The sequence below is a fragment of the Oncorhynchus nerka genome, linkage group LG20 (assembly GCF_034236695.1).
Source record: "Oncorhynchus nerka isolate Pitt River linkage group LG20, Oner_Uvic_2.0, whole genome shotgun sequence".
Classification (NCBI taxonomy): domain Eukaryota; kingdom Metazoa; phylum Chordata; class Actinopteri; order Salmoniformes; family Salmonidae; genus Oncorhynchus; species Oncorhynchus nerka.
The window spans coordinates 62561360-62576849 of NC_088415.1; the positions used below are offsets into that span (position 1 = coordinate 62561360).

Genomic DNA, 15490 nt, shown 5'->3' on the forward strand with positions numbered 1-15490 from the left:
CTGTCATTGGAAAAGAACCAAAAAACAAAGCAAACTGGGATGCTATCTGGCCTTAAACAGAGTCCCTGACCACTCTGACGGACCTAAAATTAAGGAAAGCTTTGACTATGTACAGACTCAGTGAGCATAGCCTTACTATTGAGAGAGGCCGCCGTAGGCAGACCTGGCTCTCGAAAGAAGGCAGGCTATGTGCCAATAAGATCAGGTGAAAACTGAGCTGCACTTCCTAACCTCCTGGCAAATGTATAACCCTATTAGAGAGACATATTTCCCTCAGATTACACAGACCCACAAAACAAATCCAATGTTGATCAACTCCAGCAAGAGTTGTGGCCACCAGTGAAGCACAAACACCATTGTAAATACAAACTATATTTATTGGTCTATTTATTTTCCCTTTCATACTTCAACTATTTGCACATTGTTACAAAACTGTACATAGCCAGGAATATAACATTTCAAATGTCTATATTATTTGAAACTTTTGTGAGCATTGGGGTGGCAGGTAGCCTAGAGGTTAAGAGCGCTGGGCCAGTAAACTTGGATATAATTTTTTTTCCACTTTTGTTTATTATCTAGAGAGACAGAGAGATGAAAGCAAAATAATGTCTAGTCTGGTGCCCTTGGGAGAGGAAGTGGAGGATAGAAAATGAGAGAAAGGAGAGCCTGGCTGGGCAGCATCTCTGAAAGCCTGGGCATCCTGCCTTTCCTTTTCCAGCCAGGGTTCTCTGAACCTGGCCACGTTTCCACCAAGCTGCTGCCCTGAGAAAACAAACCAGCCACTGTGGGACTCCCATCTATGGTATGCCCGTGGAAAATTTGGCCAGGGTCTATCAACAGGTCGCCCTAGTTAGCTTATAATTCAGTTTACATGGGCTTCCTTCTCTGACTGACCGCATTCCATAACCTGTGGGGGTTTAGCTAATAAATCATGGTACTGTAAATCAGGCTCACTACATGGCTAACTAATGCAATGAGAAGACCCCTACGCAAACTTTAATCATCATAACACCTTCAAGATAAATATATTGCAGTAAGCTAATGAATTCAACTTTGTGTAAAATACTGTTGGGGTTGATAAAAACCCATGAATTCTGCTTTTAAAAACTTCATAACACATTCATTACCAAATGGCATGTTTTACGCTACATGTACTTTTCACCATTAAGATATAGCATTAGCTCATGACAGATTTCAGGGGCAGTTTGACTAATGTCACTTCGATGAAGTCAAAAGGTGAACTAAACGCATCACAATGGCTTCATGAATGCGTTGTCCTGTGAAGTCTGGCAGCTGCAAGACGTGGAGTGTCTCCATCGCGGAGTGTCTCCATGTCTCATTCGCGGAGTGTCTCATTCGCGGAGCGGAGCGTCTCATTCGCGGAGTGTCTCCATCGTGGAGTGTCTCCATCGTGGAGTGGCCTGAGAGTGTAGTGTATCTAACAGCATTTTCTGACACAGTGAGAGAAAGAGAAGACTGTTACTGACAGCTCTCCTGCAGTGGCGAGAGCGAGCGAGAGAAAGAGAACTGTTACTGACAGCTCTCCTGCAGTGGCGAGAGCGAGCGAGAGAAAGAGAACTGTTACTGACAGCTCTCCTGCAGTGGCGAGAGAAAGAGTCAGCCTCATATTTCCCTGTGCTCTGGTCTACTCTACAGAGTAAACAACGGTATGGAATAAAAGGCATCCGTGGTACGGTGTATTTGGGAGTGTTGGGTTACAGGATGTTTATATCGCATAGGAGAGGGCAAGGCGGCAGGTGCTGGGCCGCTTTAGAAAGACATACACATCCAACAGATTATGGGGAGAAAATACCCATACCCTCAGCTCCAGAATAAACAATCCAGAATAAACAGTAGGCTTACCTGGGCAGCATTAGCTATATATACTGTACTGTGCAAACCAATAGGCTATATTGTCAGTTAGCTCTCACTTAATTAGGCCATGTGAGGTAGCAAGTAGATTACCAGTCCTCGAGATAGGAAACATTTGTCTGAAGTGATGAGGTTTGTGAAAGGAACTAGGCCACAGCTTGATCCATATAGGCCTTCATCTCCATGCCTGTCAAGTAGTCATGGTGGGACTGAATCTGCATGGGGGAGAAAAAGTCACCCCTTTCTTCCTTCTGGACATGCCTTTAATTGTTTGACCTCACATGGTTTCAGTGCTATCCCGAACATGTTTTACAAATTCTGTTTAAAGGACGTGCATCATACTGTTAAGGCAGGCTAATCGAAATGATGGCACAACGGTTAACCGTTTCCACCTCATCCGGTTGATATGCAACATTGATTACACTTGAATCAATGGGCCACCGTATGTGTATTGGTGTATTAATGAATCTCGGCACACAAGTGTATAAGTCGCTCATTGATGAGATACGGTTTCACAAATCTGAGGGCACTTTGTCTTTGCTGTCTGTCTCTTTCTTTTTATTTAACATGTCTTTAGCAGTACACTGACTAAGACTTAAGATGACCTTTGAGCAACCATGCTACAAAATGTGACAGGACGAACCCGTTCTGTTGTTTAAATTATCGCTGTTGATAAACGTTAACCTAGCCTAGCCCAGCCCAGATCTGTGGATCACGTTTCTTGGCTTCACTCAACAAAGACCTTCATCAAGATAACACTTACCTGTTGCAATACTGTAGCCTGTGGTGTAGTGTTGACACTACTGGGTTGCAATATTGTCGCATACGACATGATGCCTAATTTGTGAGAGTGCAGTGTAAACACTGCCTGTGTGAGCTTCTGTGCCAGTAGTCTACCCAACATAGGCAACATTGATATACATAACAGTCACTCCTTCACAACTCAAGGAATGTAAACACTAACGCTACATGATGCAGAGATCTATAGTTACCTTGATCTCTGCAGTTCCAGTCCCGAGTTGACGATCTGTCCTCCCTCTAGACAGCAGACCTGGGAAGCCTGCCTAGGGTGGGCAGCAGGCACGACTCCCTGAGTGTAGGTCTGGAGCCTGCTTCTAGTCGCGGCTGGTACTACAGAGAAGGACGAACTGAAAATCGAATGACCGAAAGCATCCCCTTCCGGATCTGTACATGCTGGAGCTGCAGCGGCGGAACCAATCCCAAAGGCTCGGGTGTTAGCAATCAGAGCCTGGTTTGCAATAGCGAGCGCCTGGGCGGCGGTGGGGGTTGCTACCGCAGCGCCACTACCAACCGCGTACAGCGGGCGCTCTGTTGTGGAAACCAGGCTCTGTCTAGTCCTGGCCTCAATTGAATTATCCTCTTCGATCTGATTGTCGGCATCATCTTGCACGGGTAGACCATCCAAAGAAATGTTACTGAGAAAAGACAGCGCGGCTTGTCTCCTCCGAGGGTCTATGCGTTTCCGCGTATGCTCGATACTGGAATACTTGATCTGAAGCGTGGATGTGTTGCTGCTCATGGCAGCCGCCATGGTCCGCTTTCAGCTATACGAAGCTGCGAGCAGCGGTTTTGTCAAGATGACATTAAAAGTGTGTAAAGAGTGCTTATGTATTTAGCAAATGCTTGTCTTTTAAGTGCAAGCGTTACACTGACTAAACACAGGATGGTCACGTGTGTGCAGTATTGTGAATTGTGGCAGCAGAAAAATTGGACCAATAAGCTTTCAGGGATACGTATGAAAGGTTTTTTTCCTCCCCTCTTCTATGGAATTACTTTTGTGCCTTTTTAATATCAAACACACCTTTTGAATTCGTGAATTAAATTCTTAATGCAAACAAAAATGATACTGAAAGCAAAACATTAACCCACAAGTGTTGAGGTCGAATAAATAACATAGCAAGGAAATAATTTTGAAAGGCAAGAACAAATACATTGTAAATGAATGCGGGAAAAAATGGTTTTAATTTAAACATTTTCAATGATTGCAAAGAAACGCTTCCCTCTTTGTCTGCAATAGTTTCTTTCTTTGGTTACGTTACCCTGCCCGCCCTTCGATTTAGCTGCCTTTTTGGGGGGTTTAAAGGGAAGCGTAGAAGATGCGTCTCTATTGGTCAACTGGTTTTGGAATGACAGGTCATCTTTGATTTTTTTTCACTATTTTTTTAACTTATTTAACTTTTCCATTTAGGATAAATAGGTCTCAGTGGCTACTAGATAGCTAGACAGGGTAAAATGTACGACAAGAAGGACATGGGGAAACATCGCGGTAAGTGTCTTTTTTTTAGGTAGTTAAGTTAGCATGGTTATATCATTTATATCATCAATCAATCAAATGTATTTATAAAGCCATTTTTACATCAGCCGATGTTACAAAGTGCTGTACAGAAACCCAGCCTAAAACCCCAAACAATGCAGATCGATGTAGAAGCACGGTATTCAAGTGATATAGATGGCAAAAAGGGCAAATCCCAAAGGTGAAAAAAAGCATAAAATTGCAGTTTGTCAAAGTAAAAGCTGTCTGACTCCAGCTAATGTTACCTGACCACCGCTCCAGCTAGCTAGCCTTCACCAGGCTAGTTAAGGGCCATGGGTCACCAACAAGTAGCATTAGACAGGGATCTTCTATTAAAAGCCACCAAGCTTTGAGCCAAAGCTAGCTAGCCTTCAAAAGCCACCGAGCTCTGAGCTAAAGCTAGCTAGCCCCCAAAAGCCACCGAGCTTTGAGCTAAAGCCAGCTAGCTCCCAAAAGCCACCGAGCCTTGAGCCAAAGCTAGCTAGCCCCTAAAAGCCACCAAGCCTTGAGCCAAAGCTAGCTAGCCTTCAAAAGCCACCGAGCCCTGGGCTAAAGCTAGCTAGCCTTTAAAAGCCACCGACAGTAAGCAAGATATGATGTACTGAACTTACTCTGAAGTTACTCTAGAGGTACAGTATGTGGCTATTTGAGAACAAGGCTAAAGGAACCTACCATTCATACCTACTAGTCCAAGGACTTTTTCTGTTTAAAAGGCGAATTGGCTCTGGAAGCCAAAACAGCCAAATACTCCATCTAAACATGAATCAATTCTCAATTGTGATACGGTTCTAGAAACATAAATCCCTCTACTTTCATAATGTCACATCAAAATAATTTCACAAATACAAAATACACAGAGGAGGAAGGGCTCATTCTAATGGCTCGAATGGAATAGAGTCAAACATAATTCCCTTCGTTACAATGAGCCCCCATCCTCCTATTGCTTCTCCCACCAGCCTCCTCTGGTGTACACTGCTTTTACCGGTTTTAGCACAGTTGCAGGTGACAGTATTTTTAAGTGACAACGTGTTTGTGATGTCTGTCTTCTGTTTACAAACAGGTGTTTGGAGACACAGCTAATTAGCACAGGTAGCACTCTGTCCACTGTCTGTTTTCAGTAAACAAGCACTGTAACATGGAAATATGGCAGCGTGGAAACCCTAACCCTAGGAAAGTGTGGATCAATTTAACCTTTAGTTTATTTTTTACAATTTATTGCCGATATCAAAGACAAGGTCCTAATGCTTCCAAAACCGTACCACAAGCAATGCGTGTTAGTATTCAAACCGAGCATCGCGGCTCTTAACAAAGCGTCGCGGCTCTCAACACTGGGGCCCCACAAGGGTGCGTGCTCAGCCCACTCCTGTACTCCCTGTTCACCCATGACTGTATGGCCATGCACGCCTCCAATTCGATCATCAAGTTTGCAGACGACACAACAGTAGTAGGCCTGATCACTAACACTGACAAGACAGCCTATAGGGAGGAGGTGAGGGCCCTCTGAGTGTGGTGTCAGGAAAACAACCTCAACGTCAACAAAACAAAGGAGATTATCGTGGACTTCACATCGATGGGACAGCAGTGGAGAAGGTGGAAAGTTTTAAGTTCCTCTCTGTGCACACATCATGGACAAACTGAAATGGTCCACCCACACAGACAGTGTGGTGAAGAAGGTGCAACAGCACCTCTTCAACCTCAGGAGTCTGAAGAAATGTGGCTTGTCACCTAAAACCCTCACAAACTTTTACAGATGCCCAATTGAGAGCATGCTGTCGGGCTGTACCACAGGGATCTCCAGAGGGTGGTGCGGTCTGCACAATGCATCACCGGGGGCAAACTACCTGCCCTTCAGGACACTGACAGCACCCAAGGTCACAGGGAGGCCAAAAAGATCATCAAGGACAACATCCAGCCGATCCACTGCCTGTTCACCCCGCTACCATCCAGAAGGCGTGGTCAGTACAGGTGCATCAAAGCTGGGAACAAGAGACTGGAAAAACAGCTTTTGTCTCAAGGCCATCAGCCTGTTAAATAGCCATCACAAACACTGAGAGGCTGCTGCCTACATACAGACTTGAAATCATGGGCCACTCTAAATGGATCACTAATCACTTTATTAATTCCACTTTAAAAATGATATTTACATATCTTGCATTACTCATCCCATAAGTATATACTGTATTTTATACCATCTATTGCATCTTGCCTATGCTGCTCAGTCATTGCTCATCCATATAAACTCAATAGAAACGTCCTCTCACTGTCAACTGCGTTTATTTTCAGCAAACTTAACATTTTTTAATATTTGTATGAACATAAGATTCAACAACTGAACAAGTTCCACAGGCATGTGACTAACAAATATTGAATGTGTCCCTGAACAAAGGGGGGAGGGGGGTCAAAATCAAAACTAACAGTCGGTATCTGGTGTGGCCACCAGCTGCATTAAGTACTGCAGTGCATCTCCTCCTCATGGACTGCACCAGATTTGCCAGGTCTTGCTGTGAGATGTTACGCCACTCTTCCACCAAGGCACCTGCAAGTTCCTGGACATTTCTGGGGGGAATGGTCTTATCCCTCACCCTCTGATCCAACAGGTCCCAGACGTGCTCAGACGGGCTCTTCACTGGCCAATGCAGAACACTGACATTCCTGTCAGTTCACGCACAGAACAAGCAGTATGGCTGGTGGCATTGTCATTCTGGAGGGTCATGTCAGAATGAGCCTGCAGGAAGGGTACCACATGAGCGGGGAGAATGTCTTCCTTGTAACGCACAGCGTTGATTGCCTGCAATGACAACAAGCTCAGTCCGATGATGCTGTGACACACCGCCCCAGACCATGACTGACCAATTGATCCAGCTCCAGAGTACAGGCCTCGGTGTAACGCTCATTCCTTCATCGATAAATGCGAATCTGACATTCACCCCCGGTGAGACAAAACCGCGACTCATCAGTGAAGAGCACTTTTTGCCAGTTCTGTCTGGTCCAGCGACAGTGGGTTTATGCTCATAGGTGACGTTGTTGCCGGTGATGTCTGATGAGGACCTGCCTTACAACAGGCCAACAAGCCCTCAGTCCAGCCTCTCTCAGCCTATTGCGGACAGTCTGAGCACTGATGGATGGCTTGTGCGTTCCTGGTGTAACTTGGGCAGTTGTTGCCATCCTGTACCTGTCCCGCAGGTGTGTGATGTTCGGATGTACCGATCCTGTGCAGGTGTTACATGTGGTCTGCCACTATGAGGATGGACAGCTGTCTGTCCTATCTCCCTGTAGCTCTGTCTTACAAGCTGACTAGACCGCTCGCATCACGTGTGCGAGCGTTGCAAAATACATTTAGAAATCTATGTTATTCAATTATTTCACCCACACTGCTCGCGCGCTCCAACGAGCGTCTGCATTGCCAAGGGCTAAAATAGAAGTCAGTTCTGTTTCTGACACAGATCGCACTGCAAGTCCTGCCTCTCCCATCTCCTCGTTGGTTTATAGAAGCAGGTACCCATGTGCCATCTCCTCATTGGTTATACCCACGTGGGTGACTGAAAGACGAACGAGGTCGGTGGCAGTAATGCACCTAATTTATGAATGTTTCCAATTGCAATATCAAGTCAAGAGAAGAAAAAGCCTGGAAGGAAGAGCGATGACTAGAAACGATTTGGTTGACCATTATGTGTGGATTAATTGTCGGAGTAGAGGACCTTGTACATTTCAGGTAAAATAACAACTCAATGTTTATATCCCAGGACAAATTAGCTAACAACAGCAAGCTAGCTAGCTAAATTTCCATAAAGGTTTAATGCTTTTCGACCTGTCCCCAAATTAATGTAATTGGTCCAGAGTTTGTTTTGATATTTTAACTTGCGTATCGTGATCGCGTTTGGTGTGGGGAGGACAAAATAAATGTATGCACGATGACGAAGCAGGTTTGGGTTCCGTGTTAGGTTTCTCACAGTACGAACATTGCAATTTTCCCTGGCCAGATCTACAGTCCTCATGCCTCTTTGCAGCATGCCTAAGGCACGTTCACGCAGATGAGCAGGGACCCTGGGCATCTTTCTTTCGGTGTTTTTCAGAGTCGGGAGAAAGGCCTCTTTAGTTTTCTAAGTCTTCATAACTGTGACCTTAATTGCCTACCGTCTGTAAAATGTTAGTGTCTTAACAACCTTCCACAGGTGCATGTTCATTAATTATTTATGGTTGAACATGCATGGGAAACCGTGTTTAAACCCTTTACAATGAAGATCTGTGAAGTTATTTGCATTTTTACTAATTATCTTTGAAGGACAGGGTCCTGAAAAAGGGATGTTTATTTTTTTTTGCTGAGTTTATTTATATGTATATATTCTTATTCCTTAGATGTGTGTGTATTAGGTAGTTGTTGTGGAATGGTTAGATATTGCTGCACTGTCGGAACTAGAAGCACAAGCGTTTCGCCACACTCGCAATGACGTATGTGACCAATAAAATGCTAAACATGTGTATGTGACCAATAAAATTTGATTGGATTTAGCACTGAGATGCAGTGCCTTAGACTGCTGCACCACTCGGGAGCCTGACAGAAGTAGGGATCCTATATTAGGTAGGTCTATTACTACTTGGATAGGTAGGTGGTGGAGGTTGGAAGCCTAGAGGTAGAGAATATCTACATTATGGATGCAAGTCATTACTTTGCACTGATTCTCCCCGTAGGCAGTACCAATATGGATTTAACCTAAAAGTCATGTGACTGTGTCCGTTGCATCCCGATTCTCCAACCTGCACTTGCACACTTTTCTTGCAAGGATTTAGTCATGCTGGAAACTCCATCCTGCTAATGCTTACACACTTATCCTATGCTTTTAAATCCATGACGAGGTGTGTGCAAGTGTAGACTTCAGGAGAAGTGGGACGTAGCCCTTGTGTGCTCTCTCAACCACCTCTGTCTAGCCCTGTAGCTGAAGCCTACAGCAATATTCCGATTTAAGTGCTACTCTACGGCATGGTAGTGTTTAAATGGATTTATATTCTTATTGTAGTGCCACCCCCCCCACCTAACAGTGTTAGGTTTCCATTCATGTTAACCTCTTTGCATAATTTGTGCTCATTTATTCCACAGGCGGTTGTGGCTGATGACCTGTCTCCATAGCTGAGAGAAGCCAAGGAGGAATATCACTTCATTCCCAACAATACTGCTAATATTTCTAACTGTACCGATGAGAAAGAGTAGGGCAGACTTATACAATTACAATACAGAAATGTTCTTGCTCTTTAGTGAATTTCTACCAATCATATGTTGGAAACCATTTATCAAGGAAAACGAGTTGAACACTTTTTGTGGAAATTGTAATCTGTTTCTTGAACACCAGTGTTTCATCTAAGGACAATAATAACTATTACCTGTATCAAAATGTACAATAAGGGGTATATCCTTATAAAATAATTGATGGTTAATTGTGTATGGACATGACAATTAACTAACACTTATCTGCTTTATGCTTCTGATTTTCCAGTCAACATTAACAAGGAAAAACTATACACAATAATGCAGCTTTAACAGCATTGAGGCAAGTAACAGTTTTGTCAACTGTCTCCCCAATGACTAGCTCAAAGAATGTTATGTCCATCTATTCTGTCTATTCATATTTAACAAATACACATCATTTGGATCTATTGTTACTGGCCATATAAGCATGGATTGATGTGTTTAGAAAATGCGTTTTTATGTTGCACTGCAGCTATCTAGCAAAAGTACCAGTCATATTAAAGACTTGTATAACTAACCCAAGATAGACGAAAGCCTGTCGTTTTCAATGGGAGCAAATTAATCATAATGGTCAGAAGAAGCAAGGAGGTGAGCAGCTAGGATGTAAACAAACTGGATCATTGGGTGAGGCTGACCAGTCACTCCAAAACCGGATGACCAATAGAGACTCAACATTTTAGGCTCTCTCTTAACCCCGTGGAATGAATGTACCAACACTTTGCAACATCAAAAAAAAGGTAGCGAAAGCACATACAGAACAGCGAGACATATATTTTACAAGATGTATAAATGTGAAGCATATGGTTGGCGTTTCCATTCACTACCAAATATAATGGTGAGAGGAAGCCCAGTGGCCGGAAGTAGGAGAAGATGGAGCGAGATAGCGTTAGGCTAACATTCTGCACATTTTCTTAGCGATTTTAAACATTTGATCTAAATAGTTTTCTGTTTCCAAAACTTCAATATGTTGCGAACAGAGTGGACAACATGTTGTAGACTTTACCCTTTGCCAAAGTAAAAAAAAAAAAAAAAAGAGAAGCATAGCGCGTATTGAGTCGTTGCACATATGCACGTCACCGAGTACGCATTCCCTAACGGAAATGCAGGCCAGAATGCCCCAACAGGCTCTCGATAGCTGGTGCTTGGCTCGGTCCACCTCTTCGCTTGTTCTGCCCATTATGATTAATTTGCTCCCATTGGAAATGACAGGCTGTGGTCTGTATTGGGTTAGTTATAAAAAATATTTAACGAAAGCAAAGGTCGGGGTAACATAAGCAAAGATAGAAAAACTTGAAGGCAAAGACGGGAAGGTTTCACTGAAACCTTTTTTGGGTGGAACTATTTTGTGCTTTGGTGTCATATTGTGGAAGTAATTGGTTAAATAACCTATACATTCTACCCTAATCCCCTAGGCTACCAAGACTTAAAAACATAAATATTGAATATTTACTGCATGGAAGCTTCTAAAATACCTACATTGAATCTGTAAAACAACAGATCTTGATATTGAAAATAAGTGGGCTGCGCATTTTTTGAGCAAACATAGAGAAATATAGTGGACTGATCTTTATATCTGTGCCATTATAGCTTCTGCGACAGCATGGTCAGAGCCATTGAGGCTACAACCCGTAGGAATCCCTATCCAGTTGACTACTTTAAAATGGTGGAAGCCCTCAATGGCGCTGTCCCTGCTATAAGACTTTTGGCCACTAGAGGCCTCTATCCTTCTCTATGGGTATATCGGGGTTGTGTCATTGCTTCGCCCACCTAGCAATGAGTTTTTTTTATGACGGTCAATGAGAGGTTTATTTGATCGAATAGTGTCGTAATGCTTAAGTTGTTACGAGTGTACTGATATAAGTAGAACACGTGACACCCCGGCAACTTTTAGAAAAAACACAGGATCGGAGTTGTCTCGAGATGGCTATGCATATTCATGACAGGCTAGTAGCATCGAATCTCTCTCCATTGAATACAGGCGGTTGACGTCAACAACCCTTATACAATATTAAAAAAGGAGTACAATAATGAGATGTATCCACCAAGCCAGAGAAAGGATAGGTGGGAGCAAGACAGCCCGCCGTGCCGCTTTGTGGACAACGACTTCCATTGTTAAGGTGAAGGGACATCTTGTCAGTATATACATAATCTTCGGTTGCATCCATTTACATGGAGCAACATCACATGCGCACTAGCGCTCAGTGTTCACAGGGTGAATACATTAGATGAAAATATTGGATGAAAAATGTGTTCCCTCATGTGCTTTATGTATTGATTTGATATTAATAAAAAAAAAAAATATTGGATGAAAATAAAATGATAATATCTTCGGCTGTGAGTGACGGGGAAAAAATTGGCCTCAGCAACCGTTATTTGAATAATTCAATGGATGTTTTGTGCATAAAGGTGATGACGAAAGTGCCATTAGGAATGTTCAAATCTGACTTCTCTATGTTGCCGTCTATATGGAAGTTGTCTTTTTGGGCCGGGCGTCAGTTAAACTGCAGTACCGAAGCAACACTGTAGGAGCAGTTGAAACAGTGCTCTAGACCAGAACCCTGGCCCCTCGAGTGGAACCTGCACTATTTCCTAAATATGCAATTCTGCATTTCTGCAACATTTGCGCCATCTGTCTGCTTTACATGGTTTAGTCTGATTTAGTAGTCAGGTTAGGACATTTTTAGACTTAAATATGCCAATATCACAATACTGCAGTTATACACCAATACAAAATAGTGCTCATTTCACTGAGTCTGCGTTCACCAATCACCAATGTGTAGTAGGAACCCCCTTGGGTGGCATTAGCGTTTTTGCCTTTCATTCATGAAAGATAGTTCCCTAAAACGCCATCCAGGAAGCGGTGTTATTTAGACAGTTTATGATGAAAAGGCCTTCACTCACCACTGGATGTCCCTGTGGCTCTTCTAATCTCACTGTGTTCATTTTAAACCCACATCGGCTCCCATGTCAGATTCTTGCTGAAAAAATCCTAACCAACTCCTGCAATTGAGGAGTAGACGAGGGCTGCTAGTAGTGTCAAGTTGAACATTCTTTCCCGAGAAGACAAGCAGTCAAAAGCATTGGGGTGATTGATATTACTCTGACCTCTGGTGAGTCAACCACACTGTCCCACTAATACACATCCAAATGGAGTTTTAGACTGACTACTGAATAATAGTTGCAGAGGAATGTTAGGGGATGACATTTAATGATTTAATACCTATAATTGGGGCCAGGAGTTTTTCAAATTCTGGTAAGGTCAAATGGTCAGGAAAACTCCTGGCCCTAGCTATAGTAACTTCTGTAGTTGGGTGCTGATTTTGAGTAACTCTTGACACTGATCCAAGCCCATGCTGCCCATTTGTTTTATTACTTCCTAACCACAGTAGCGGAACACTACTGTGCAATGCCATACAATGATGTAAAATGAAACCAGTGTGCACTGCAGATCTTAGGCTCAGATGCCTTAGGTTAGATTCTGTCTCTGAACTGCAGGTCCTTTAGCCACCTACCATTAATCTGAGCTGCCCATCAGCGGGGAGAGAGAGAGACGCGGGCTACGGCTCCGACTCCTACTACCCCATCCGTCGCCGTGAAACACTGGACTTCCTGTGTTTGTGTGAAACTTCCTACAGATGAAGTGCTTTGGCACCTCATTGTGAGCCGCAATGCACATGACTCTGCTATTACTTTAGAGTCGATTAAGGAAAAACATGCCAAGTGTTAGAGCACCATAAATTATTACGAGCACTACTCCTGAAGGGTTATGAGGTGCAGACAATACAGCCTTGTCCAAAATTATTGGCACCCTTGATAAAGATGAGCAAAAATGACTGTATAAAATAAATTATTCAAATACTGAACTATATTGTGTGCTCAAGCAAATGAGTAAATTATATTCTATACTAATACAATTGCTCAGAGAATTATATTTTGTTTAACAAGTCATATGTTTGTCCCCTCAAATATACTGTAGGTGTCATAATTATTGGCACACCTAAAGATTCTTCTAAATAAAAATCAAACAAAATCAAATCTGCATTAACATTCTACTTTTTTAAGTTAATCTCAGCTCAGGGAACTGTATTGTGGCCTTCCATGGCTTCCCGTTTGACTGGGGTGTAAAAATGAGGAACACGCATGTAAAATCCCTTTGTCATTGGTCACCATGGGAAAAGGCAAAGAGCTCACAAATGAAAAAAGACTAAATGGTTGTTGACCTTCATAAATCAGGTAATAGGTGCAAAAAATTGCAAAATAATTACATTTACCACCTACCACTATGAAGGCAACGATTAAGAAGTTTAAAGTAAACATGCCTGGTATTGGATGCAAGTGTTTCTTGTCCCCATGGACAGTGAGGAAGATGGTTTGGGAGGCAAACAAAAATCCAAGGGCTGAATTTGGAGAATTACAGTATGTGGTCGCATCTTCGGGTCACCATGTCTCCAAATCTGCAAATAGATGCCACCTCCAAACCAATAGGCTCTTTGGAAGGGTTGCCAGAAAAAAAAGACTTTATTGAGAGCAACAAAAACATGTAAATGCCTGAAGGTTCCTAAACGTTGTTGACACTTGGATTGGAACCGGTGTTATGATCAGATGACAGGAAAATAGAGCTCTTTGGCCATGTACACCAGTGGTGGGTTTGGCCTCAAAAGAAGGATGCATATGCAGAAAACAACTTAATACCTACTGTAAAATACGGTGGAGGATTTTTTTATATTATGGGGCGGTTTTGTTTCCACTGGTCCTGGGGCCCTTTTTGAGGTCAAGGGCATCATGAACTCTACCATGTACCAGGACATTTGAACCAAAAACCTGGTTGCCTCAGCCAGGAGGCTGAAACTTGTCCGCAAGTGGATCTTCCAGCAAGACAATAACCCGAAGCATACGTCAAAATCCATTATCCTACATTTTGCAATCGCCATCTCAGTCTCCCGACTTGAACCCCATTGAAAACCTGTGGTTTGAATTGAAGAAGGCAGTCCTTAAGCACAGAAAAAGGATATTGAGGATCTGGAAAGATAGTCTAATGGTCTAAGATCCCTCCCAATGTGTTCTACAATCTCATAAAACATTTTAGAGAAAGGCTCAGTGCTGTTATCCTCGCAAGTTGAGGGTGTATCTTTTTAGTTTTATGACTTGTTAAACAAAAATCTCTTTCTCTGAACAATTGTATTAGTATAACATAATATCATTTAGCTCAGTATTTGAATTATTTATTTGATACAGTCTTTTTTGCTCACCTTTATCAAGGGTAACTTTGGACCTGACTAGTTTACAGCAAGCAACAAATGGGAGTGGAGGGATATTGTAGTATGATGGTAATAATGGGGGTAATAAAAAAAAGAGGAGGATGAGAAACGAAAAAGAGATGAGCCAGGAAAGGGGGACGGTGAGGGTGAAATATCTTAAACGATGCAATTGTTTATTCTATTTTTTTTTAATCCATTATCTTACTTGACATGAATCAACGTCAGATACTTACTTCAGCTTTGAGTCAGGACTGTCGAGGTTTTTGTTAATACTAGTGCTGGGAAAGTCTGTATCTTTTTGTTTTTCAACCAGTAATATTTTGAGCTAATGCAGGGTACGGCAATTAAAATGCCTGTCAAGCTAGTATCAGGGGGTGTTATTGTCGCTTGCCTTAGTTGGGCTTGCTTGGAGAAGGACACACTTTGTATGCATGCCTAGAACACACACACACACACACACACACACTTCCAGAACGCAGCACCCTAGGTCAGCAGCCACATGGAAAAACCCAACAAGACCTTCATCTTTAACACTTCACCGTGGCATGAGCATGGAAAAACACAGCCCATCATGACTGCAGAACATTTTATAAATCCCTAACAGCCATAGCAACGAAACCCTTTCTGTAACATGAGAAATAAGATAAGTCGTTTAAATGGCCTTTTAAAGCTTTGATATGCCCTGAGGAGAGCAAAAAAAGAGATATCAAAATTAGCCGTGTTCAGATTAGTGGGTGTGTTGATGAAAGATTAAGATAAGAGGGAGAGTGTGAGGAGGGAGAGCAGCACTTCCACTGTGTGAGC

At 42.8% G+C, this 15490-nt stretch overlaps 1 protein-coding gene and 1 long non-coding RNA gene across 3 annotated transcripts in view; one reads left to right on the plus strand and one right to left on the minus strand.

Annotated features, from left to right (window-relative positions):
* Window positions 1–3533, minus strand: part of LOC115102930 (CDK5 and ABL1 enzyme substrate 1-like) — a 32322-nt gene extending 28789 nt beyond the window's left edge. Inside the window, exon 1 of one of the 2 annotated variants that reach the window (XM_029623382.2) lies at window positions 2865–3533. In XM_029623382.2, the coding sequence (XP_029479242.1) occupies window positions 2865–3424 (560 nt within the window). In that variant the 5' untranslated portion in view covers window positions 3425–3533. The remainder of the gene's footprint in view (window positions 1–2864) is intronic. The other variant, XM_029623383.2, reaches the window with a different exon arrangement.
* Window positions 3534–3593: 60 nt separating this feature from the next.
* LOC115102931 (uncharacterized) lies at window positions 3594–9649 on the plus strand. The gene is made up of 2 exons (XR_003859514.2): window positions 3594–4159; window positions 9282–9649. It is a non-coding gene; the product is annotated as an uncharacterized LOC115102931 (long non-coding RNA).
* Window positions 9650–15490: the final 5841 nt, after the last annotated feature.